We start from the raw sequence: 26,296 nt of genomic DNA on the forward strand, positions 1-26,296 counted from the left end.
GAAACCTGTAATCTTTCCATCTGCTTATCAAACACAGATAAAAATAGCATTCAGGAGATTTAAAACAGATTTGTCAGGAGGGAATCACTAGAGACTGATCCTGATAAAACATTTTAAATATATACTGAAATTATTTTCATTTATATTTATTTACTTTTTGGTGAACCTCTGGTTTTAACTGTACTCAGACCCAGAGAAACAGGAAGTGATGGCTTGTAAATTAAAATTTCAGATACATTTTTATGAACTCAAAGTGAAATAAAGATAAAATATGCTATGTTATATATTTTTTAAATACTTATTTCCTGCAATGATTTTTTTTTCATTCTGAATAAATAAACTTTACTGCTATCAAAAAAGGACAAGTTCATCTTAAGGCATTTTGCAAATCGTTTTTGTTATTTGTGGAGGGCACAGTATGCTCATTATGACTCATAAGTGTATTTTTATAGGTCTACTGGATAAAAAAACAACTAATTTCTGCTTCAGTTGACTATTTTTATTCTTTAAAGCCCTATTATTCAATAACTAATGTAATGGTTGGTGTCAAAGGACACCGTGAGTTCAAAGGTCATTAGGCTACATTTTTGCACAGATGTGTTTTATTGTGATAAATGAAACAGAGTCACAGTAAAATCTGAAACCACCAAAATGGGAAAAAAGACAATCTGAAAACTTTCTACATGTTCAAAAATTACATTTATTACGTTAAAATAATAGTAAATTTCCAAAAATGTGACCATGAACTCTTTAGAGAACATACTAACATATAGAGTATGTTTATATTCGAAGTATGTCTAGTACACACATAGTTCTATGTGTATTAGATGTATATTTTACATCTAATACATTTAACATTAGACAGTCTGAGTGTTACAAACATGTAAAAAAACCCTGAATTACATAAATGTTATGTCTTCTCTTGTGTTTCTCACTAACAACCATTTCGATGTTGAACATTTGTAGAAAAACACGTATAGAAGCCGTAAAGATGTGTAAAGCCAGACATACTGTAGAAGAAAGCTAATAACATTGAGTAGACATTTTTATTAGAATGTGGTATTTCTAGCAGCTTAACATAATTTTCCCAAATCCATAAAAATGTTGTTTTCAATTAAGTTTCACACTGAGCTGACGTTCTCTGAAAATATAAAATAGAACCACAAGGTGCAGTAAAATTGTCATTTAGGTGGCTGTGTTGAACCATATAATGGGAAATAATTCAGAATTAGCAAGAAACAAAACAAAGGAACTATTTTAAGGAAAAAGCACAAACATCTTTTGTGTCACACCGCCTTCTTATTACCCAGAAATTTAGGCTCTGACAGATGCAGAAGAGGTCATAAAAGTGCCATTTCTATCATCCATCACAGTAATCAGAAGCAGATTCAATAAAATCCACAGACTTGTTCTCTCAGCATGTGTTTATGTTTATTTTAAATACTTGGATGTCTTTAGGAACCCGCCTAGGTTTGATGCACAGGAGAGGATGAGACTTTTCCAAAGAAACAGGAATCTTCTGTTCTGTCCTTGTTGTTCTGCATGAGGAACATCACATTCCCTCCTGTTTTCTGTTCAGAAAAGTCATATTTAAATGTGACTGCTAAATGCTCAGAATATGCTTCAAATTTCTGATAACCAAACAAGTGGTTCAGTTCTCACCACACGCAGCTGCAAGCATTTTTTCTGACCTTTCGACAATTTTGAGGTCAACAACACAGGGACTTAATTTCCCCATCTGTAGTAAAAATGTGGAGCTGCATAGTTCCAGCTTCAGTTAGATGATTTGTTTTCGCCTGCTGTTTCTGACGTGAGCTGATTAAAGAGAAATTTATAAGACAGAAAACAGGGTCTGTCATTTTGTTTGTGTTTCAGCATGACGAGGGTTCGAACTGCGGCAACCTTGGCTCTTCTGGGGGGAAAGGTCGGTACCTGATGTTTCCACACGCCACAGACGAGGTGCGAGAAAACAATGACAAGTTCTCAACCTGCAGCGTTAAACATATCAGCAAGATCCTGAACCTGAAGAAAGACGACTGCTTCGTGGGTGAGACACTGATACCATGTTTAGGCTTGGTCAACATACAGGCTTTAGGTTTAATTTCAACGTAATTTCTTTCCCTCAGTCAGCGATGAGCCCATCTGTGGCAACCTCATCGTGGAGAAAGAGGAGGAGTGTGATGTCGGTCACAATGACACAGACCTCTGCTGCTACAGTGCTAAAGAGGCCGCAGGAGTCCAGTGTCGACTCAAGCCTGGTAAACTCTGCAGGTACTTGCTGCTTATCTGCCAGGTCAAATTCTCCATCATCCTCTATAAGTGTGCTTTGCCTGAAACATTTTGATAAAATTATATACAGTACAGACCAAAAGTTTGGACACACAGTTGTGTCCAAACTTTTGGTCTTATATATATTTAGATATCTATATATATATAGATATCTATATATATATATACTGTATACATAGACCAAATATAGGTTCTATATATACTATATATATATATATATATATATATATATATATATATATATATACACTGTATATCTGTATATCTGTATATATATACAGTTGACCAAAAGTTTGATCAAAAGATCAAACTTTCTGTTGATCTGTTAGCTCTGCTCTATTAGAGAATTAATATTCCCTAAGAAATAGGGCTTTCACAGTACAGCTGCATTTATTCGGAGAACTAAGTTACAAACATGCGGACTCTGTTTGTCAAATCAGATGATTTATTAGGTGACGTCTGAAGACACACTTTCCAGATTTCCATTCGTAAAAGATCTTGAAAATGATGTGTTGAACTACTGCATATAAAAATCCCAAGGAAGTATCCTAAACTTAAATTTAAAGTGACAATATATGGAAATGTCCAAGATGGTATGAAGATTTTTGTGACGATGTGAATGTGTGTGAAAATATTTCATTTCCCTCCACCAGTCCGAGTCAGGGCCTGTGCTGCGGTCAGAACTGTGAGTTTAAGCCTTTGGGCCAGATGTGCGACGAGGAGACAGACTGTGTGAAGGAGAGCGTGTGCTCCGGCCTCTCCCCGCTCTGCCCCAAACCAGACCCCAAGGAAAACTTGACCGTCTGCAGCCAGGGCACGCGCGTCTGTCTGAACGGGGTGAGGCTCAGCCACACTTCAAACTGTGACTCAACACACTATTTCCATTACTCAACAAATCAGGCAGCATTTGGAAGTGTGCAGCAATCCTGCAAAACTGGTCTGCAAAGGCAAATGCTTAACCTTTGGAGCTGCAATATGGGGGAAAAAGCCCCCCCGCTGTCATGAGCACATTTTGTTACTTCCAGGCTCTGGAAGGTTACCCCATGTATGTTAAACATTAATTTTAACTTTTTCTGATTTGGTTATGTTTTGGTTTCAGCTTGTGTGACTTCAGACATTTGGTATTAATTAGATGAAGCAAAGCAGCTTTGTTTGCAAACAACAGCCTCATTAAGCAGGAAATTACTGAGAAATTACCGAATCCATCTTACCACACCTCCAATTCCTCAAACTTTTCTCTAGCATTCAATACACTTTTCTTTCTTGGGGAATTTGCTCCAGCTGTGGTTGTTGCGCCATCTCTCTTCAAATTGTTCAAATTTATCAAGACCTGAATAAAAAATGCTTCAGGGAAACATAATTTATATAGAAATAAAGAAATAAAGCAAGTTTTCAGGTGTTCAGTTATGTTTTTTAATAATAATTTTGTCTGCAATATTCATCTAGATGCGATACATTTTGGTTTATCAGCTAATTAGAACCAGATTAGGAACCGAAGCTGAAAGAAACAAACCAGGGAACAGATTGTGGAAAAACATCAACATGGAAGATGAAACCAAAGCAAAAAAAACTAAACAGAGATGATCCAAACAAAAGCAGATGATTAATTTATATTCATAAAAAACAATCATCAGCAAAGACAAAGAAATAAATGAAACTCTTCAAATTCCACTATTTGATCAAATGGCTTGATCCCATACAGTGTGATTTCCTATCTTCCTCTTTCCATTTCGGTCAAGTAGAGAAACAAACCACCGCACATAGTTTCTCTTTAGTCATGCAGTTATGATACTCCACTGAATATTCACGCTTTTAATTAATTATTTTGGTTCATTTAGTTTGTGTTTTCTATAACCATTGTGCTGTATGTGGGTCTGATTTGACTATTTTGAGCCATTTTGGGACTTCTTTAGCATTTATTTTGAAAGGTCTGGTTGGTGCTAGTGGCCTTTATTTAGCTGTTGTGGGTTAGAGAGAAGACCTGTGGCCAAGGTCATCGGAGGTCTTTAACCCGCATTGAGGTCTGAAGCCTCCATCCATGGGTTGTGCTTTACCACCATCGCGCCCATCCTTCAGCATTTTTATACTTTCCTGTCTTGATTTTTTTATGTTGTCTTTTGCATTCTACATTTAACATAGCTGGTTATAATTAAAGGGGAAGTAAAAAAAATAAATCAAAATTTGCAGAATGTATTTTATTTGACAAAGTCTTCAAATCTTTCTTCAAAAACAGCAATTAGAATAAAGCCCTCATTTCAAACATTATTTCACATATTTTCCATTTTAAGTCACAAAAAAACTGATACTGTTAATCATAGATTTATTTCTAAACTGCTGTGGAGTATATAAAAGTATTTCACAGCTCAGACCTAAGCAGCAGAAATTTTAAAAGAGTTTTCAAACAATTTAAAGGTTTCTCTTAGCATGTTTGCGACTGGTGAATTTGTCAACATGTACAGTACTGTCGGGAGTTGAGCCTAAGCTTTACCTCCATTACTGTGTATTTGATGTACGATCAGCAGAAAACATAAGACAAAAACAGCAAAACAACAACATGGTGGAGGGATGAACTGACAACATCTGGTTAAATTAACCAGATTCTTGGAAAATGTCGATGAATATTGAACATTTTCTACAATCTGTTCAATGCATGATGGTGTAACCCGAGCTTGAGGTGCTGACCTACTCTTTCAATCGGCGTGAATGCATTAATGCGTTAAGTGAATAGAAAAACCGGACCGATGGTTTACCATCCTTACTTTTCGTCACCTGTGCAGATGAGGTCTGAGTGTGTGTTTCTCTCCGCAGGTCTGCGCTGAGTCTGTGTGTGTGAAGCACGGCCTGCAGCAGTGTGACTGTCCTGGAGTCAGCATGAAGGAGAAATGCCACATGTGCTGCCAGCAGCCCGGTAAACACAGAACCTTGTGTCCTCCACCGCCGAGCAACATGTTTACAACTCTGTGTCCCAACAGCTCGGACTGTGTCAGTTCATCCAGATGTTACCGCCATCTGACCTGATGTTTTATGGGCAATAAAACAAGTTGTGTTCCTAATGGAGCTGTTTTTGTATGGAGATTTGAAACCATACAGACTGGATTTAGATCTTAACTCTGAATGTTACAGCATGTAATCCATGTTGGGACTGGCCTGCGTAGTGCAAATAAAGCTAACTGTGTGTATGTTTCAGGTAAGCCGATGACGTGTGCCAGCACCTCCTCCTCTGTGCTGTCCCGTCACTTCCAGACGAAGTTGTTGCCCCTGGTTGGCGGCGCGCCGTGCTCAGGGAACCAAGGATACTGCGACAGATTCCACGTGTGTCGCCTCCTGGATGCGGACGGCCCGATCGCCAGACTCAAGAACTCTTTCCTTCATTTGGATGATTTTGATGATGTGGGGGAGTGGATGAAGGTGAACTCTTATTAAATCTTTTTCTTTTTTTCAGATGATAATGACACCAAGCATCTAAACAATAAGCAAAAGAGGTTGAAAACTGACTACACATCAGTATAAAGGCTGAATGTTGTAGAAAGGTTTCAGCGAAAAACTGAATCTAACCAAATCTACAGTTTCTAGTGCACATATTTTAGTACACTTGAAATAAGACAAAACTAACTAACAAGCAACTTTTCAGCAAGATGTAGGAGCTGATGTTAAGTCAGTAATTCCTGAATATTAATATAACATAGTTATTCCACTGGCAGATGTTTTCACTTGTAACAAGTGGATTTAATCCGCCTTGTACTTTTAATCAATATTCAATAATTAGCAAGCTCCTTTATCTTCTAGACAGAGTCTGTTTTTCATGAGCAAATACACCTGCAATATGCCATCATGTTTTTTTTTTTGGTTTTTTTTATTGAGCAACATAATGTAACTTTTGAGGTCACATTTTTGAGTTTTTCAATGTAAAAATTGAGAAGTGGAGCAACATTTCACTGAGCAAGTCTCTTTTTGCTGTTCTTGCCCACATTACAGACACTCCCAAATTTATGATAGACATCATGACGACTGATGTAAACGCACAATTATTCACAGGGACTGGTTTACCACTTTTAATAATTTGGTGTAGATGAATAGCTAAGCTTTAGTTTTCCTATATTGCCTTTAAGTAACAGATTGTCAGCGTTTGTTAATATGTTTACATGTTTTCAGTTTTGCTAGGTCAGATTTAGAAGAAAATGAGCAAATGTTTGTTTATTGTTGTGTCCTGAGCCTGTTTGTTTGTGTCGGTTCTGTTGCAGCTGTCGTTGAGGTTTAGTTTTACGCCACAGTGTTGAGAATCAGGAATGCTCATTTAGGCTTAAAGGCACTGCAGGGTTTCTGTAACCCATTTCTTTATCAACTCTTGGTGTTGTTTTACCAAAACTGTTGTTAAAATAAATAACCAATGGGGATTTAATAAAGAGTTTTCAATTAACATGTAATTCCAACTGGTAAAATAACTCATTAAGTGTCAAAATAAAAAACTGTTGTTGCATCATGCCTATTTTTGTTTAGACTGATGGTTTATATGACAGAAAAGTTACATTTGGCAGATATGTCATCCCATAAACATGCACTGCCACATTTTAGCCATGCGCCTCTTTCCACCTGCAGGGTGAAAACGTGGGCAAAGTGCAGACATATAAGCAAGACATAAAAGGAGGAAATGGGTGAAATTATATGTATGCCATGAAAGAATAACTAGCCTGTTTTTAAGATTTTAATACTGACTCATCCTCTTCTGCAGACACAAATTGTTTGGAGTTAATAAAGTATGCTTCTTATACTTAAACCTGAACAAATGTTTTCTTCTCTTCTCTGCAGGCTCATTGGTGGCTCATCCTGATTGTTATCCTGGTTCTGTCTGGAGTGATGGGCTGCATAGTCTGCCTGTGTGGCAGTCCCTTGAACACTCGTAACCTCGACACACCCACAACTACTCCCACTTCAAGAAGTACTTAAAATATAAAAATATATTTATTACTCTTGTTTGCTGATGAGGGGGCAAAATAAAGTATCTGAGCCGCACTAGAATGATGCATTTAGACAGCCTTGTGTTGTGTTGCAATCGGAGATCTGTAAATGACCTCTGTGAGGGCCAAACACCTGCTCAGCTCCCCTCATGCCGGTTTGTAACCAGAGATCTTTGTACGTCACAATGTTTCTGCTTTTGCTTATCCCTGGAGGGGCTGATTCTCAGTAAGGCTCCTGTGATACATGTGATGTGGAAAATGTTTCCAGCAACCCTGGGCATGTGCAGGTTCCCTCAAAGGCTGCCGCATGCTGTGACTCTGAAGTCGCAATGTAAAGGCACCTGAACACTTTAGGGGAGAGAGTGTACCTTTGCTTTGGATGTCTACCAGCTTTCCATCTTAATGCAAATTAATGAGCACATGAACAGGACGTCAGGAATTTGTGCTTCTAATTGTGTACGAGGGAAGCGGGTGGCAGAGCTGTCCTGGTTTATTCTGTGTCCTTGTGTGTATTCAGACTTTATTTTTTCACATTTTTCCTCAAAAGAAATTGGGATTTCACGTGAAAAAACAGAAAGTAGCCCGGTATAACTGGAAGGAAACGATGATACAGTTCTCAACATTCTACCTAAACTGCTGCATTTGTCTTCAACCCTCTTTACTCCCAAATGAAATAAAATTAATTCTAACAGAATTCTGGCTTCAATCTTCTGAGATAAAAAGTCAAAATTCTAAGAAAAATGTCAAAATTATTACTTTTCTTCTCAGAATTAGATGAAAGTCAGAATAATTCTGGTAAATGCTGAAAAAAAGTCAAAATTCTAAGAAAATTAATTCTGATTTTCTATACAGTGGTCCTAATTTTCTTCCGGTGGAAACTGCTTTTATTTGATTGACAAAATATTATTTAAACATGCAACTATTATTTTCAAGGTTCTATGCAGGTGTCCTTTTGGGCCACATAAAACTTTATGACAGACTGGATTTGGCCTCTAGTTTGACCTTTCAGATTTTTATTAGTAAAAAAAAAAATCCAAGTTCGATTTTTCCTTCCACTTCACAATATTGCACAACTTTCTATTCTTAACACTGCATAAATTCACAAGAAAATGCAGTAATATGTGGAATACGGGAACAAAATGAATGCATTTCTCAAGGCATTGTATAATACATGGAAAGTAACAAATATGAGAAAATAACCAGGGAATAATTTGGAATAAAAACATCATTTTAGGTCATTATGACTACTAAAAAAAAAAAAAGTTTCCAGGTCGCTGCCAACTCAAGTGTCTTAGTTTGACTCCTCTCTATGTCACCTTGAGACAGTAGGGAGAAAAAAAAAAACGTGTTTGTCACAACAGTAAGAACGTGAAGAAATAATGCATCCCAGTTTGGGTAATCTCAGGCTTTGTTGCTCTTTTACATCAGAAATGGCCATGTGAGAGTTTAACCTGTTCTTCTTGAATCAAAAACAGATTTGTTTTTGTTAATAAAGTGAAACTAACTGTTGGCAAAAAAAATAATGATTTCTCCAACACAATGTCAAACTGAAGTAGACAGCTTAACTTTGGCAAATATTGTTTATTAAAGAATTTATACAGCACAGTGTTTGACTCCTTTACAAATATGTACAAAAATTTTAGAAAACCATTAATCTACAGACAAAAATATAAGACAGTGGTTCTTAATGACAACATTTTTGTTGTGGTATTTAGATAGATTTACAGTACATGACAAATATTCTCTGTGCAAATGTATAATATGTAATATGAAGTCACAATGATAACAGTACCGATCTCTGTAGAATGAATGAAAAGGAACCAAAGAACAGAAAATACTCAAACTAGCATCACATGCTTATGAAATATATAGATAGACATTATCAGTTTGCCACATCTTTGTGTCACAGCAGCAGCACAAACTACAACACAAAACAGCAGCTTTGGCTGCTTCAGTAAAAGTCACAATTCAAAATGACAACTTTATTGCACACCGAGGTGAAAAACTGAGAAAACCATAGAGAGAATATGAGGCGAGTGTTCACACTAAGCAGTGGTAAATCCTCGATTTGAAGGCTGGGCAAAGCAAATACAGGAAAAAGAATGTATTTTTATAAAGACCCTACAGGAAAAAATAAATAAAAACAGGATTGTATATTTCCCCCTAACTTTAGAGACGGGAGCCTGCCGCCTTTTTTTTTTTTATGGTTTCTGCATCTATATATTTTATGGCATTACTACCTGCAGATCCAACCTGGTAAATCCAGTCAGACAGCTCAACTTGAGCGATCCTTTAAACTACATCCAAGCTTGTAAGTTTCCATTTGAAAACTTACAACCTTTACCCTCTTTACACCAAACAACCATGTTTTTCCATCTGTCTATGACCCATAAAAATAACCTCTTAAGTCCTTGGAAATATAAACACCCACACTGATTAGGTTTTATCAGCCACTACGAGTCTTTCCCAATTGTTTTCTAAAACAAAGATATTAGTTTAGGATGTATAGTCAGGCCTGAACAGTAAAGAAATGTTTTGAATTCAAATTATACCACTGCTGTGCATCAAGGTGTAAGAGTACCATAAATAACTTACTTTATTTCATTGACAATAGTTATGCATCATAAAAAAAACTGCTTTTTGCAAGATATTTTACAGCATTTACATGAATTACACAACATCTATGGATATGTACAAAGGTTTTTTATATCTGGAAGATACAAATAGTGTATAAATTATGTCCTAATTGGTAAGATTTTAAACATTTATCAACATATTTTCCTTATTGTCAGTCATTCTTCAGAGTTACTCTGCAGGATAAAAGAGCTCATGGTCACTGTTCAGCTTTCCAGAAATATAGTGATAGAAAAAACAAAGACTAACTCACCTCTTTGAAATTGGTTTACGTTTCATTCTCCATTCATCTTTACATTTAACAAATGTGACCAAATGTGCGCTGTGGGCATCGGGGTCTTTCAAACAGAAAACCATCCTGAAAAAGAAAGTTAGTTGATTTGATGTGACGCTTTATCAATCTTCATTAACAGGTTCCAAAGTAAAGTAAATGCCAATACCGACTTTATGACAAAGCTGCTTTGCTATTGTGATCCATTTCTGTTCAGGAGTTTTACATTTCTGACTTCAACACAAAGCCCAACATGCCATTCTCTCACTTTAAAAACTGAAATCAGCAGCAGTAACAAACTCTCTACAACCTCCTCTGTTACTTTGTATCTAACTGAATCAGTTGCATCCATTGTCCAGTAAAAACATTTTGAATTTGTACTGTCAAAAACCTAAAAGTGCTTAAATGAACTGCTTTCTAATATTATGTTACTGTTTTTTTTTTTTATCTAGCTAGTAAAAGTTGCCTGATGATTGACGATAACTGGAAGCTAATCTTTCTTCTTGTCTGATGTATTAAATTGCATCTAAAGTTGTTCTGAACTCCAACTACCCAGATAAATTAAACCCAGCGTATGCTAAAAGCTAATGCTAATGGTTTTCTCTGTGTACTCCGGCTTCTTTGCACAGTACAAAAATATGCAAGTCAGGTTAAGTGGTCTCTCCAAATTGCCACTAAAGGTAATTGTGCACCAGTATCGCTGTGTCCTGTTTGTTTGTGAATTGACTTGTGATTGGCTGGCGACAGGGTTCATGTCCCACCTTCCGACCAATGACAGATGTAGAACCAAACACAAACCACTCCTTTCGCCAAACTAAATCTTCTTAAAAAAAAGAAAAAATTATTTATCAAACAGCAAAATGAAGGTACAAATTATTGGTACAATTTTGTAGACAGAAAAAAAATCATATATAGATTTCAATAATATTTTAGGAAAAAAGATATTTCATTTTTGCACCAATGGAAGAAGTTTCACAAATCTCAACTTACTTTTGTTGCGTCTCGCCACTTTTGATACGGATTTTGTGAACCTCCACACCGTCGGCGTTCCCAGACCACCAAGAGGAAACCATCTTTAAGAGGTTGGACACCGACCAGCTGTTTGTCTCCGTCCACTTAAACTTCAACATCAGCAGGTCGCCGATATCCGTTTCAGTGACCAGAAGAAACGAATGTGTCCTGTTTGTCTCAAGTCTTTCCTTCCTAAAAACACCAAAAGGAAAGCCACTGCTAATAAAATGTTTCCTTTATCTCCGGCTTGAGAAACGGGCATCATAAAACATGATAGCGCTGATAAAGCAAAACCAAATGAGGTTAGGTTAATGTGTGTATGATAATGTTACCGTCTCAAGCTACTGTTTAGGTGTTACAAAACTCCACATGACTTGCAGTCATGGTGCTATAAATCCCTTAGATGAAGCATTTACAGTTGCTGACTTACAGCTTAAGCTCCAGGTTTTCAGCCTCTCCTTTGGTTCCATACAGAGAGACGGTGAGAGACGGCTCCATCTCTGACATGTTCACTTTACTGGAGAAGTGGATCTTCAGCTGGTAATGGTAAACTATCAGGACATCGAGAGAAGGTGACATTTAGAAAGATGAAAATGTGCAGGGGAGTAAATTAAGCTTCAAGTAATCAGAGTTTTGCAACCAAAATCTCAACAACTACTAATCTCTTTTCCAAACAAACATGTCTTGCCTAGTTTGTAATATTATTAGCACCCTTAATAACACTTGCACCCTTGTTGTTGACCGGTTTTACTGACCTCTGAAAGGCATGGAAGCTCGTGTCTTGGTGTACATCTGAATGCTGTGTGGCCTGCGGATTTGGCTTGTGCTGTAGCCGACAGTGTTGCAGCGGCCCTTGCGACAGCTCAGACACATGCCGCGGTCGAACACGTCGTTGCTGCCGCACTGGTAGGCCTTGGCAGGTTCCTGCTCGTTCAGCAGGGAGTCGATGAAAAGATGGATGGAGCGCTCGTGTTCGCACTTCACCGCATCATTGATGGCTGAGGAGCAAATGAGAATGAATAAAGGAACACGTCTTAACAGGTAGAGATAAAACGATAAAATAAAGACAGTTTGCTTTATTGACAGACAACGGAAGGTAAAGAAAGCAAGTAAGAAAAAAAAAATATCAGAAAATGTGTGAAGTACACATGCTTGTGTTTTGGCCTACATGTCAAAACACAATATGTTGGATTGATGCTCCACTGGAAGGTAAATCTCCACCACAATGGTCAAGAACACTTGATTACTAACATATTTGTTTACAACAACCCTAAATACAATACATTTAGATCAAATTAATTTCTCAAAACTCTGACCGTCTCCTCTGTCCAAGCTGAATAAAACTGAGGGGGAAGCATGTAGACAAAAAGTGTCCCCGTCTGACTAATGAACTTTTTTAAAACATTAGTTTCTTTTATACCTTTAATGTCTGTATGTTAGCATCTCTTTCTTTTCTGACTCTTTTTGCTAATACTTTAGTTTTTCTTTTCTGTCCTGTAAATATTTTCGAATGACCTTGTGTATGAATGGCGTTACATAAAACTCGTTATTTCTCTGACCTGTCTACTTCATTCTTTGGTCTTTATTATTCTGTTTGCTCACTAACAAGCTTGTGAGGCTTTCACAGCAGAACTGTAAATATATTAAGACTAAATTGAACACGATGACTCTGTTAGCTAACTCTTCTAAAAATCAAATGGTAGCACTGGATTTCATTTTGGGGTATCAGAACAAAGGGGCTGAATAGATGAGCACACCACACCTTTCATATGTATATTGGTAGAAGTTGGTCTGTCTCGTAAAATTTCTCTATTCAACTTGGTGGCTGGTTAAAAAAGTTTAATATTGTATTTCCTGTCCAAGACATACAATGTCAACTTGTCTTACTGAGAACAAAATTGTTTTGAAGACAAAAGTGTTTTTAAAAGCCCCAATATCAAACAGAATCTTTACCAAATATCCCAAAGTTAGCGATTTTCTCCAAGGCGCCCCTCATGTTGCAGCCCGGCTGGAAGCTGCCCCCGTTGGGGTAGATGTCCACATGGCCGATGGGTTGCTGTATCCCGATGCTGAGACCCAGCGGACCCCGAGTGTAGGTGTGGAGGACGTCCACGAAGTGGGCGTCATCTGGAGAGAGGCGCCTGTGGGCGTGTTCGCCCTCAAAGTCAGGTCCAGCTGGATCCAGACCTTCAGAAAAATAAAAGCAATGCAATGAGTGGAATTAGCAAGATTTCACTTAGTCACTTTGCTCATCTTTTCTTTTTTTTTTTTTTGTAATTTAGTTGTTTACCAGTAATCCGTCCAACTTTGTTGCTGGCATGGTTGCCAGCAAATCCAGCCACATGCGCCCCCAGGCTGTAGCCGATCAGGTGCAGCTTGTCAAGAGGCAGGTTGGTGGTTTCCTTTAAAAATATAAATATTTAATAAAAACCTATCAGTCTGGAATGACTTACAAAAACATTTCTAAGGCTTAGGACTCAAGAAAAATCACAATGAGGGACATTATCTACAAATGTAGAAAACTTGGAACAGTGGTCAATCTTCTCAGGAGTGGACAACTAACTAAGACTACAAGAGGGAAGAGAGCATCAACAACTCATCTTCACAAAAGAAGAGGGAAAAAAAACACAAAACAATGTCTAAAGTTTTGCAGGCTTCCCTTGACTCAATTAAGGTCAGTGTTTGTTATTCAACAAAAAGATGGATGAGGCAAATTACATCAAGGAGAGACCAAAAGAGACCTTAAAGATTCCCAAACACCTTGGGAAAATATTTATTTATAGACTGAAAAGACACAGAGGAACTTTTTGGTATATGTGCATCCCATTACATTGGGCGCAAAACAAATACAGTTTATTAAAAAAACATCATCAACAGCTAAAGAAAATAGTTTTATGATGGTCTTGGAGTTGATGGAACCATGAATTCTGTTCTCTGGCAGCAAAAGTGTTTAATGTCTGGATATCAAACTGATTACTTAAAGCTAAAAAAATGTAAGACAATTATTAGAGAAACGCCAGAAACTCCACCTCTGAATGGTAAAAAAAAACAAAACATGGCTTCGGAGTGGCCTACTTCAAGTTCAGACTTAAATCTTAGCATAAACTTGATGAGACTTCAAATCCCTCCAATATGCCTCAAAACAAGGAAACTGGCCTAAAATTCCTCAACCATTATGTTTTAGGTTACTCAGGACCAGGTTGCCAAAGAGCTTTTTTCCCATTCAATAAGTCAAATCTCTATTTGCAGACATTGTTTAATGTCTGCATTTTGGTGATTTGATAGTAAAAACTATTTAATCATTTGAAACATTCCAGTTTAACAAACAAAACAAAAAAAGCAAAAAGAGAAGAAAACGGGAAAATACATTTTCCAAACACTGAACATTTTTAAACTGGTGAGAAATTACATCAAGATTATTGGAGTACTTATTCAACATCTTTCAATTGATATAATAAATATTTTCAAATGAATTATTCACAAAGCAAAAATCATTTTTAAAAAAGTGTAAAAAAGAAAGAGAGGACCACTCACCTCGATCCAGTCAATGAAGCGTGCAATCTCTCTTCCCACTGCTTTGGTTTTCTGAACTGCGACCACATAGTGGTTCTGAGCCGAGCTCAGCCAGTCCACCACAACAACGTTGGCTGTCCGCTCTCTCTCGTACAGCGCAGACACCAACTTCGGCATCCAGCTTTCAAACATACCGCTCAGCTGTTAGCAGAACAGTTCAAATGTTTAAAAAAAATTTAAAATAAGTCTAAATTTACTTAAATGAGTAACTTTTAAGTAATTTATAGCATGTGTTTTAAAAGCTGCTGTGCTCACCGTCCATCCGTGGATCACCAGGAAGGTTTTGGATGAGCTGTTGAAGGCGCAGGCCGCCAGGGTCTCTGGTTTTCCGGGAACAATGTAGCAGAGGTCGTCGTCGGGATGGGACGGATTACGCAGGGAGAATTTTGCGATAGCCGAGTGATGTTCATCCTCGTCAAACAAATCTTTCAGAGGGTCAAGGAAGTTGCCTGAATAAAAAGGTTAAAAGGATTTACTTTCAGCAAATCATAAGGGCAGAAAGGCTAACTAAATAACTAACTACAAAAAGTCCCAGAATACAGAGTTGCTAGATTAGATAAAATCGGACAGTGGTTCACTGGGTCTGGACAGACTTCCACATTCTCTCAATTTTTTTCCCCACCTTTGTTCTTGCTGTCTCAGGCTATAATTACTTTTTTGGTCGCAGAGATACTTGTATGCTCATTTTACCCAACTCAGCTCATGTTGAGCTGATTTTCAGAACAGCAACCTCAGACAATTGTAGGTAAAGTCTTGACTTCAATAACTTGATCAGAGCTTTCCAACATTATTAACCTTCTTTGACCAGACGTTGATCCTTCTTAAGAATTCCCACAGCATGATGCTGCCACCACCATGTTTCACAGTGGGGATGGTGTCCACAGAGTGACTTAGACCAGCACAGCTTCTTGGATGTCAGCAAAGCAAGTAATATATTTTTTTTTTATCTTACCTTATCTTGGAGCATAATTACAAAATTAATTAATTAGGTTATTTTAGTTAATTTACCTTTACTGGATGTAATTTTTCAGGATTATTGGAGTAAAGGGACCTGATCATAAGAACATCCCACATTTCAGATTATGTGGAATTATTCAGAATGATTTACTTTGTTGCAGTTTGCTACAAAGTATGCCCGCTACACTGAAGTTATTAGGATGAAGATAAGGATTTGCTTAGGCATAAAAAGTTGATTTAGACGCGGTTAAACTTTTCTGCACGATAAAGTAACATGCAATCCTACAGACATTTAATCATTACTTAATGAGTGAATGATTGCTGGGCTGTATGCTTTATTGCTCTGCAGACTCGTTAATATCCACCAGAGTAAACGTAAACTCACCAAACGCAGCATCAGTGAGATCTTCTTCCAGGGAAGTCACTTTTTGCGCATCCGCATTCAACACCACGAAGCACAGAAACCAAAGTTGCCAGGCTCTCATCTCTTACAGCCGCAAATCCTTTGAGAGAAAACCTCTAATTAATGTGAGTCCGACGCCGCGGCTGGTTGTACAGACTACAGTTTCCGTCTTGGTGGGCGTACAGCGCTGTTATCTGAGCCACATGGGACTGAATGCGTCTTAAATAGCGCCTGTGAACTTCTGCCTCGTCATTGGCTGCGGACCTCCGGGCGGAAGGTAAATGATTGGGCTGCGTCATGGGAAGACTTTAGCGAGCGTCTTAATTTCATAAAGACCGTAGCTTCATGAAAAATAGCTGCTAGTCAAGGTTTTAAGTTACATTCAGCAACAAAACAGGCCAGGCGTGAGGAATTTATTTAATTTCGGGATTTCTTTACCAACTATGCTCATTTGCAGTTTCACATGTAAATTAGATAAACACTGAGCCGTATACATTATACAGAAACTACACAATTTGTTTGCAGAAACAACAACCTTGCTTTTGTAGGATTAGCTTAAATAAAAGTTTGGTCATGTTTCAGGAATACAATGGAGTTATATCAAAACATAGTTTCAATTTTAAAACCTTTCAGACTATTCTTGTAATTGCTTTAGTAGTGTGCAATTACAAGAATTGTAATTGCACACTTAAAGAGATACTTTGACATTCTTTAATAAAGTGTCAATTAAAAGTGATGGCAACAATCACAAACGCACATTTTCTGGAGAGAAACAGGCCATGCAACACTGCATGTTGGGGAAAACATAGTATCTCTCTTCCAGACTGAAAGTCTTCCTCCATTTGGACAAACAAAGCTCTCTGAAGCATCTGTTCTAGGGACTCAGTGTTACATAATTCAGATGACTCAATACAAATAGCAAATGCATGTCATCAGTCTGATATCTCAATGTAAATCACTGGCTCTGTACAGTTTGTTGGTGGTGAGTCTGGACAACAGAAAAATCCTGGCATCAAATCAGATCCTCATTTGCTTTTATCTGTCACTTCCTGACAGTGACGATTCTGCAACCACCCAGGGCAGCATCTGGCAGGGAACAACATGAGATATGAGAGATCATCCACGCTCCCCGCTTGTCTCCCTGGGTCCTCAAATCGTCCACCTGAATATTATCTTTGATAAATCAAACACATTCTCTCATTTCCTAGCTGTTATCTGCCTATAATCAAACAAACTTAAGCTATAGGAATTAAATGTTTTTCTTATTTTCCAGTTCAATTTGTTTGCACAATAGACAGTTTGAAGGGTTTCATTCAGCTTGTCCTCCACACACATTCTTTGAGAGAAAATGAGGGCAAAATCACAACAGCAACAAACTGCCAGTGTAAAAGTTGTTTTTATGATGCATTTTGCTCCAAACCAGCAAGCTGATTATTGTTTCTACTTTCTGAATGTTTTGTTCTGAAATAATTCACCTCATTGTATGAATAGCTTTGAGCAGGTAAAGATCCCAGCTTATCCATATTACAGATACAGATTTTTATTTAATTTAAAGTCCAGGTTGATTGAAGTGAATAAGATTAAAAAACAGCTGTAGTTCCTAGTTTGCATCAACTTACAACCTGAGACCATTGATCTACTTCAGAAAGCATTTTACTCAAGGCTAAATGTAGTTGCATGCTGTTGAAAGACAACATGCTCACAGATGAGTGAAGGCACTTTAATTCACTGCTGCTAATTTCGTTTCCCAGAGTTCTGGCACTGGATGCAAGACAAGCTGGGCAGGAGGCCAATGAGGTGATGGTTGAGGTCCCACAGTTATTGGTCCAAAGTTCAGCTGAACATTAAAGTTCTCATAATTACGCCTACATGCTGGAAACAGCCTTCATGTGACTTAAACAGAATAAACAAGTTAAAATTACAACAAAAAAACCCCACTATGTATTAATGTGTAGTTGTTACGCCTCCAAGGTCTAGGGGTTCAGGGGCAGACACATAAAAAATGCTTCTAGCTTGTGTCAAAACAATCTAGAGCAGACACAAACTGCTTAACTGAACAAGCAGAAACAAAATATACTGCTCAAAAAATAAAGGGAACACCCAAATAACACATCCTAGATCTGAATGAAAGAAATATTCTCATTGAATACTTTATTCTGTACAAAGTTCCATTTGCACAACAGCAGGTGACATTGATTGTCAATCAGTGTTGCTTCCTAAGTGGACAGTTTGATTTCACAGAAGTTTGATGTACTTGGAGTTATATTGTGTTGTTTAAGTGTTCCCTTTATTTTTTTGAGCAGTGTAGTTCAAAACTGCCTAAAAGCAGTTACAAGCATCAAAGGTGGGGGACAGTTTAACAAAACCTCTTCCTACTAGCCACCAGAGCCGTTTATATGGTGCAGGGGGGGCTCATCAACATCTGATTGGCTTGACAATCATCTGCTGGTCCAATGGAGTAGCTGCTCTCCTGCAACAGTAGTTTAAGAATCAAAGTAGCTTTAGTTAATATCAAGGTTTTAAGGAACATGTTTAAAGGATCTCACATTACTCAAAACTGTACACATTTACACTGACTAGTAGCTTTGATGAATATATATAGTTTTAACCACAGCATTTTGATTTTATATACACATTGCTATGTTTTATTTAAGAACATTATAGTAATATTCTGCGATGGACTTGCAACCTGACCAGGGTGAACTCCTCATCTCCAATGACTGCTGGAAATAGACACCAGACTCTCTGCACTAACGCAAGAATAAACAGGTTTAGACAATGACTGAATGATTAGAAAGTGATATTCTGCCAGTTAGTGTCCTTGATAAGACACATCAGTCTTTATGTATAGGGTTTGCACACCAACAAAGTGATAAGAAGACAGTGAAGAGATTTTTAGTGAGCTCAAAAAAGAACTTAAATGATACAGACTGAATGAACCACAGAGGAAAAGTAGGAGAGAAACCACTGGGAGAGTTACAGGAAGATCTGACTGAAATGGCAAAAAATAAATATAAATATATAAATGTTGTGTAGGTGACGATTAGAACAATGAATAAGTGAATGATGAACTGATGCAGAAAAGCTGTGAAGGGAGAAAAGAGTTGAAACACTGAGACAAACCAATGAAAGATGACTAATAATGTAAACGTCATAAGAAATGTGGGAGCAGAAAAAGATTTGCTCACTTAAAGAGTTATGTAAATAAATCTAAAATACATATAAACAAGAAAAACGGCAAAATACCAAATCCTAAACGGAAACTCAAAAGAAGTTCTCATGTCCAGTAAGGACATTTGTCTCGAACTTATTCTGGAGAATCCTAAGGTGTTCACAGTCTAGAGGAGATTAATGTTCTCTTCAGAAAGTTCTGGTTCAGGTCCAGAACTGAAGGGTTCCCTGAAAGCCTCCAGAGATGTGTGTCTTCATGTGATGCAAACTCCCAGTGAATTACCCCATCTGCACTGATAAGGCCAGTCAACCTATGAAAGGAGTTGATTTCAGCGGTTTATATCCAGGATCCATTTCATTCAGGCATCAACCGAATGTGAGCTGGACTCTGTCATGGCTGACAGAGGAGTTCATGGCCTGGATATGAAGACAAAGTCTGGCTTGGGAACCTACAACTTGACTACATGAAACATTTTGCTTTACATATAAAAATATGTGTGAGTTTGTTGAGATGTTAATCCTAGAAAGTAAACTTTGTAACTTTGGCTGTTATAGCCTGAAATAATTACCATGCTGTCAACACAGAATAAATGTTTGCTTGGTTTAGTTTGGTTAATGGAAAGAAAGTTTTCTTTAAACCGAGAGTCCTACACAATTTTATTCACACCTGAAGAAGTACAGGTCACAAATGCAAGGCAGTCTTCTTCCATTAATGTAAGTAAGTATACTTTTGAGATGTTGCTCCCGGTGAATGCTAGCTGGCTGAAGAGCTGTTATCCTTCTTCGAACATGTCAACACTTTCTTCGAAAAGTAGTGACAGCATTTGTTTTTCCGCCCCTGGTGCTGCAGTTCAGATCCGATTGGTCTGGGCTTTGCAGGGGAGAGATTCTGACTTGAAGAGGAGAGGGAGCCGAGGAGGAGCGTGAATCCGACGCCAGAGCTCTGCGGCGAAGATTTACAGGCTCCTGGAGAGGCTCTCATAAGTTTGCAGAAAATGTCTCTTGATTTTATGATCTTCCAGGACTTATTTCCAAATCTTATTTCTAGGAATGGCTTATGGTGTTGTTTTGCGCAAATCAGATACAGGGAGAGCAGGGAGAAGTAAACAGTATTTATGGGTTTCATCCTGCTATTTCACACAAACACTTTATAGAAAGAAACCAGTTTAAACATTTCTCACATGTACACAGCTGTAAGTTTAGTTCATGTGGTTTTCTTAATCAGATGCAGTTGAGCCCAGAATTATTCATACCCCTCTGCACTGTTGATGTACATTAGAGATATTTTTACGTCACTGTTTTACTCCTTACTCATTGACATTTTTGCTCAGAAGACTTGTTGCTGTTGCAATTAAGAGCAACAAATTTGTATGACATATTTCAGTAACAATTCAAAGTGCTTTATATTGTAATGACGTCAACACCGGAGATGTAGTCCCGCCAAACAGGGTTTATTAGAAATAGGTACAAGCTGCTATTCCTGAGGCTGCAGCTCACGCCTCTAACAAACGGGCACACTCAACTGTTAGCTTCATTGCTAACTCCCCTCTGAACTCTCCCCCACTTCCGGTCCTGGTACTCCCGCTCCACCGATTCCCCGCCCACATGACAGGCCTATTACATGAGAGTGGGAGCCAGCAGAGTCAGACAGGGAAAGCCCATAACACTCTAACAGAAAGGATCACAATGCAACTTATAGCAAATACAAATAACCATATGAACCCCAGCAGAACTAAAACACAGAATCGTTACAATATGATGAAAACATAAATATTACATTAAGATCAACTTTATGTCTGAAGTATACAAACAGGTCACCAGTCTTTGGGGGTTGATGCGGTCCGTCCAGACAGCTTGAACTTTTCCGTACACGTGGTGATTTTTCAGTCCGGTCTTGTTGTGGTACACTGAAAAAAGTGATTTTGGAGAGTGGTAAATATGATCTACACAAATCATATAAAATTTAATTAATTTTTTCAGTCAGCCAAGGAATTATAAAATAATGGGTAAATTATACAGATGCTACCCATTCGTTAACATTAAAAACCTATTACATAGGAAAATACAGTAAAATATACCCCCGAATCTTAAGTACGTTGCTCCAAAGTTGCGCATGCGTCAGACCGCGTTTTTGAACGAGCGGGACAGGGAACTCTGCATCGTTTCTGCCATCTCGCGTTCTCACTAAAACCAGGAAGATAGAGCACATAACACCAGTTTTAAAGTCCCTCCACTGGCTCCCTGTAGCTCAAAGAATAGACTTTAAAATACTGTTGTTAGTTTATAAATCACTGAACGGCTTAGCACCACAATACATTAAAGATCTGCTTTTATTGTATCAACCTTCCAGACCTCTCAGGTCTTCCGGTTCTGGTCTGCTCTGCATCCCCAGAACCAGAACCAAACGAGGAGAAGCAGCTTTCAGCATCTATGCACCACAAATTTGGAACAAACTTCCAGAAAACCATTATTTACTCCAAAGAAAGACCCAGGACCTCAGATTGACTCTACAAAAAGTTGGTCACCCCTGAGCTTGTTCAAGCTTTTCTTTAGTGCCTACACCATTCGGGAAATAATCAAAAACACAAATGAAAATGCACAGCGTTTACTTGCAGCTGGAAAAAAATTCAAATGGTCACCTTTGACAGTGGACGATTTTTACAAATTTTTAGCCATAATTATATTCAGCGGACTGGTACAAGTACCGTACCTTCAAAGCCAGACTTCTGGCGAACAAAATGGCCATATAATTTTCCATTTCCACGTAGCTGCATGACCCGTGACAGATTTGAGTCCATCCTTTGGTCCCTTCACCTGTCCAACATCAAAAAAGATGAAGAAAATGAGCAAAAAAAGGGAACTCCTCACTATGATCGGCTATTCAAACTGAAACCACTTTATGACGACATCAGAGTTGCCTGCAAGACTCATTTTCAACCAATGCGAGAAATATGCATTGATGAACGGATGGTGGCCAGTAAAGCACGAATTGACTTCAAGCAATTTATGAGGGACAAGCCTACCAGGTTTGGGTATAAACTGTTTGTTTTGGCTGATTCCAGGACTGGTTATACTTGGAATTTTTTCATTTACCAGAGGAAGTCTGCCGTTGTTCGGGAAGAAGGTCTCAGCACCACATCAGTAATGGACCTCATGGATTTTGGACTTTTAGGAAAGGGCTACCATTTATATGTGGACAATTTCTACAGTAGTCCTTACCTATTTCAAAAACTGGCTTCAAACAGCACTGCTGCATGTGGCACCATCCGGCAAAATCATGTGGGATTCCCCAAAACAACACTGAACAACCTTCCAAGATCTGCACAGAGGGGAGAGATGCGGTGGATCAGAAAAGACGGACTCCTATTTATCAAGTGGAAGGACACCAAGGAGGTGACGGTCTGCAGCACCTTCCACAAATCTTTCAGTGGAGCAACTGTAAAGAGGAGAGTCAAAGAGGCAGGGCACTGGGTAGTGAAAGATATTCCCGTTCCTGACTCTGTGAAAGACTACAATAAATTTATGGGAGGAGTTGATCTGTCTGATGCCCTGATCCAATACTACTCAGTCAGAAACAAGACAATGAAGTGGTATAAGACTTTTTTTTACCATTTTATTGACATTTCTGTTGTAAATAGTTTCATTATGTTCAAAATGCTTGCAGAAAAAAGAGAGGAAAAGGCCATTTCCCAACGGCAATTCAGAGAGAAACTCATGGAGGAGCTCATACTGGAGTCCAAAGGAGAAACAGCTTGTCCTCAACCAAGCACATCATTTTCGGCTCAACCCGGTGCATTCAAATGCCCTGGGTCAGTTCCCAGATACTTTGGGGGAACAGCAGAGGAAAAGCGAAGGATTTGTGTGTGGTGCAAGCAGAATGGCAGTAAGAGAAAAACACCACTGTACTGTCCCAAATGTAACGTTGCCCTCTGTCTTCAGCCAGACATAAATTGCTTTGAGAACTACCACAAAAAGTTGTAGTTTGTGGTAGTGTATTTTTTTTTTATTTTTGAACTTTTTTTTTTTTTTTTTTTGGTGGTGGTGGTGGATTTTCAAAATTGTTTATTTGTTCTTGGAAATTACTTCAAAAAGTATTTTTGACTGTTTTACCTTGTTTCAATAAAAGTTTTCTATTTGGAGTCAAAGAGCTTTCAGTTCATCATTATTATACATATTATACTGTGCACAATGGTACATTTTGCATATAAATGGGGTAAATTTCATGACCAATGGTTATATTATATGTAGAAAGTGTCATTAGATGGTAATAAGCTATTTAATTTTAACAAACCCCCAGTATTGATGTAAAAAACACATTTGGCACAGTTTGGTGACATTTTTGGATAAATGTGCCAAAATGGCCTCTCCGCCTAAGAAATTTCTCACTAATACCATTCTAAAATAAATATGATTCATCTGATTGAGTCCAAATTTGGTATACTTTTACACAATATTTAGATTTAAAAGTCTGTACTACTTTTTTGTGCTATAAATAATATTTTGGTAGTGTTTTGCAATGTTTATTTCAAAAAACATTTTGGCGAGGTTCAAAAAATGCAAAATATTTTGTCCCTAATATTTCAGGCAGGGTCAAAGCTACAATGGTGCTGACACCAGAAAACCATTCTATGACATCTTACCTTTACAGAGGTACCAAAAGTTTCTTCTTAAATCTAATAGCTGTGAGGCTATAAGTGATTTACTTTTGTGTGTTTTTGTCAGGCAGAAATTTATTTATACCCCCTGAGGGTCTGCAGGCCTCTGCTCCCACATCACGCTGCACCGAGACACAGGCAGTAAATTATGGAGTGAAAATAGTGTCAAAAAGATTTGTGTGTGCGTAAAATGATTTGTGCGTGCGTAAAAAGATTTGTGCGTGCGTGTGTAAAACGATTTGTGCGTGTGTAAAACGATTTGTGCGTGTGTAAAACGATTTGTGCGTGTGTAAAACGATTTGTGCGTGCGTAAAAAGATTTGTGCGTGCGTAAAAAGATTTGTGCGTGTGTAAAAAGATTTGTGCGTGTGTAAAACGATTTGTGCGTGTGTAAAACGATTTGTGCGTGCGTAAAAAGATTTGTGCGTGCGTAAAAAGATTTGTGCGTGTGTAAAAAGATTTGTGCGTGTGTAAAAAGATTTGTGCGTGCGTAAAAAGATTTGTGCGTGCGTAACAGGATTTGTAAACCTTAAAAATAAAATACATGTTGAAAAAGTACACACAAATCACCTGGTACGCACACACAAAACTGCAGTTACACACAAATCCGGTTACGAGTGCACAACTATTTTTGAGACTCATTTCACGCCTCGGTGGAAGCTCCAAGATTTGTGTGTAGATGGTGCGTTTACATGCTAGTAAAAGCTGGGACATCTGAGTTTTCTTCGGAACTGTTTCTTTTTTCCACAGTTCAATACATATTTCTCTCTTTACTTGTCTCGTGGCTTAGACATATTTTTGTGAGAGAAAAATACATATGTCATTACACCCACGTCTACTTTTTAATACTATAAGATTGTTTATATATGAATCCGCATTTGGGACCTATTCAACTGTAATTACTTGGGTAAAAAATTCAACCACTAGGTGGCGGAAGTTTATTCCGCTCTGACTGGGAAAAGCCTTCATTCAAACTGAGAGAAGAAACAAGAGAATGGCGGGTCAGCCGAGTGATCATGTTCGTGGTTTACCGTCCGAAGTTAGTGGATGTTAAAATTTGCACGTTTTCCTGACCGTTGTAATGCGTATTTGTTAGATTATTTCAGATTACGTTTTACGTTTCAAGTAGTTCGACCCAAAGTTCTCGCCCTTCTATAGCAATAGCTCATGTCTACGTTAGCTAAGCTACTATTAGCCCTCGATTAGCATCGGTCCAGTTTAAAACAGAATCTTCCTGGCCCATTACAGCCATGTCTACGTTTATCACCATGCTCAGCTATTTTTATGATGCCGACAATAATGTAGGCTTAGGTGACGTCTTTTATTATTTGAAGGATTCATCCCAGTTCTCCTCACTAATTGTAGTTTTTGATTTAAATTTTTTTTTAGTTCTGCTACAGACTTATGTTTCGTCTATCACCTGTATATTTTATATCTTACTGTAATCACTTAAGATTTACTCTTCTCTACATTTCTTCGTGGAATATGATGGTCATTGCTTTCGTACCAGAAATAAATACGTAGAACATCTCTTAACAAATGTACAAATGTATTCTATGCCATACATATACATCTGCACCGTTTTTTTATATTAGTTTCATGCAGATCATCAATATTTCAAATTTTGAAAATATAACCTCATCCAACACTGAAGCCTTGTAAGCAGCTGAATATAAGTGTAGTAACTCGGCTGAATCTTTAAAATATTAATATTTCTGTTACTTCATTATGAGCAAACCACATTTCTCATTACTTCCATGTGATGACTTACATTTTTGGACAGATAATATGTTAAGTTGTGCTTCACATTAACTAAATTGTAATTGTAGCCATCTAGTGAAATTATATTTCTATTGTCCCCAAAAAGTGCTAATAATGTATGTGTTTTCCACATTTCAGTCAGTGTTCAATTTTTCACTTTATAAATTGCATAGTTGAAAAAGGACATATACAAATTAAATATGGAATATTTTATTAATTATCTGCCAGATAATTAATAAAATATAATTATAATAAATTATAATAAAAGACGTCACCTAAGCCTACATTATTGTCGGCATCATAAAAATAGCTGAGCATGGTGATAAACGTAGACATGGCTGTAATGGGCCAGGAAGATTCTGTTTTAAACTGGACCGATGCTAATCGAGGGCTAATAGTAGCTTAGCTAACGTAGACATGAGCTATTGCTATAGAAGGGCGAGAACTTTGGGTCGAACTACTTGAAACGTAAAACGTAATCTGAAATAATCTAACAAATACGCATTACAACGGTCAGGAAAACGTGCAAATTTTAACATCCACTAACTTCGGACGGTAAACCACGAACATGATCACTCGGCTGACCCGCCATTCTCTTGTTTCTTCTCTCAGTTTGA

At 37.8% G+C, this 26,296-nt stretch overlaps 3 protein-coding genes across 5 annotated transcripts in view; 2 read left to right on the forward strand and 1 right to left on the reverse strand.

Moving 5' to 3' along the window:
• LOC114150800 (disintegrin and metalloproteinase domain-containing protein 10) overlaps window positions 1–8,847 on the forward strand; it is a 33,444-nt gene extending 24,597 nt beyond the window's left edge. For both annotated transcript variants that reach the window (XM_028027498.1, XM_028027499.1), the window contains 6 exons: window positions 1,876–2,047; window positions 2,127–2,271; window positions 2,943–3,126; window positions 5,098–5,197; window positions 5,477–5,697; window positions 7,096–8,847. In XM_028027498.1, the coding sequence (XP_027883299.1) occupies window positions 1,876–2,047; window positions 2,127–2,271; window positions 2,943–3,126; window positions 5,098–5,197; window positions 5,477–5,697; window positions 7,096–7,233 (960 nt within the window). In that variant the 3' untranslated portion in view covers window positions 7,234–8,847. The remainder of the gene's footprint in view (window positions 1–1,875; window positions 2,048–2,126; window positions 2,272–2,942; window positions 3,127–5,097; window positions 5,198–5,476; window positions 5,698–7,095) is intronic.
• Window positions 8,806–16,997, reverse strand: lpl2a (lipoprotein lipase 2 a). 2 transcript variants are annotated; one of them, XM_028027501.1, is made up of 11 exons: window positions 16,882–16,997; window positions 16,076–16,194; window positions 14,989–15,182; window positions 14,695–14,874; window positions 13,451–13,562; window positions 13,114–13,347; window positions 11,916–12,158; window positions 11,591–11,711; window positions 11,140–11,352; window positions 10,132–10,236; window positions 8,806–10,054 (listed from the first exon to the last, which is right to left on the reverse strand). In XM_028027501.1, the coding sequence occupies exons 2-11, from the start codon at window positions 16,173–16,175 to the stop codon at window positions 10,033–10,035; spliced, it is 1,524 nt and encodes a 507-aa protein (XP_027883302.1). In that variant the 5' UTR covers window positions 16,176–16,194; window positions 16,882–16,997; the 3' UTR covers window positions 8,806–10,032. The 2 variants fall into 2 exon arrangements, with proteins under 2 accessions (XP_027883302.1, XP_027883301.1); XM_028027500.1 differs by lacking the exon at window positions 16,882–16,997 and having other exon boundaries at window positions 16,076–16,298.
• A 4,724-nt stretch (window positions 16,998–21,721) lies between these two features.
• Window positions 21,722–23,206, forward strand: LOC114151514 (piggyBac transposable element-derived protein 4-like). Its single transcript, XM_028028777.1, has 2 exons — window positions 21,722–22,854; window positions 22,929–23,206. Coding segments are annotated over exons 1-2 (960 nt in total). The 5' UTR covers window positions 21,722–21,895; the 3' UTR covers window positions 22,930–23,206.
• Window positions 23,207–26,296: the final 3,090 nt, after the last annotated feature.

Source organism: Xiphophorus couchianus, chromosome 9, assembly GCF_001444195.1.
Source record: "Xiphophorus couchianus chromosome 9, X_couchianus-1.0, whole genome shotgun sequence".
Lineage (NCBI taxonomy): Eukaryota > Metazoa > Chordata > Actinopteri > Cyprinodontiformes > Poeciliidae > Xiphophorus > Xiphophorus couchianus.

Bases quoted from the DNA above. Each gene is read 5' to 3' on its own strand.
- lpl2a (XM_028027501.1), bottom strand. From the start codon at position 16,175: ATGAGAGCCTGGCAACTTTGGTTTCTGTGCTTCGTGGTGTTGAATGCG. The intron at 13,348-13,450 runs GTAAACAACTAA...ATTTTTCTGAAG, and splicing joins CAAAGTTGGACGGATTACTG to GTCTGGATCCAGCTGGACCT. The intron at 11,712-11,915 runs GTCAGTAAAACC...ATGTCCTGATAG, and splicing joins AGCTTCCATGCCTTTCAGAG to TTTACCATTACCAGCTGAAG.
- LOC114151514 (XM_028028777.1), top strand. From the start codon at position 21,896: ATGGTCACCTTTGACAGTGGACGATTTTTACAAATTTTTAGCCATAAT.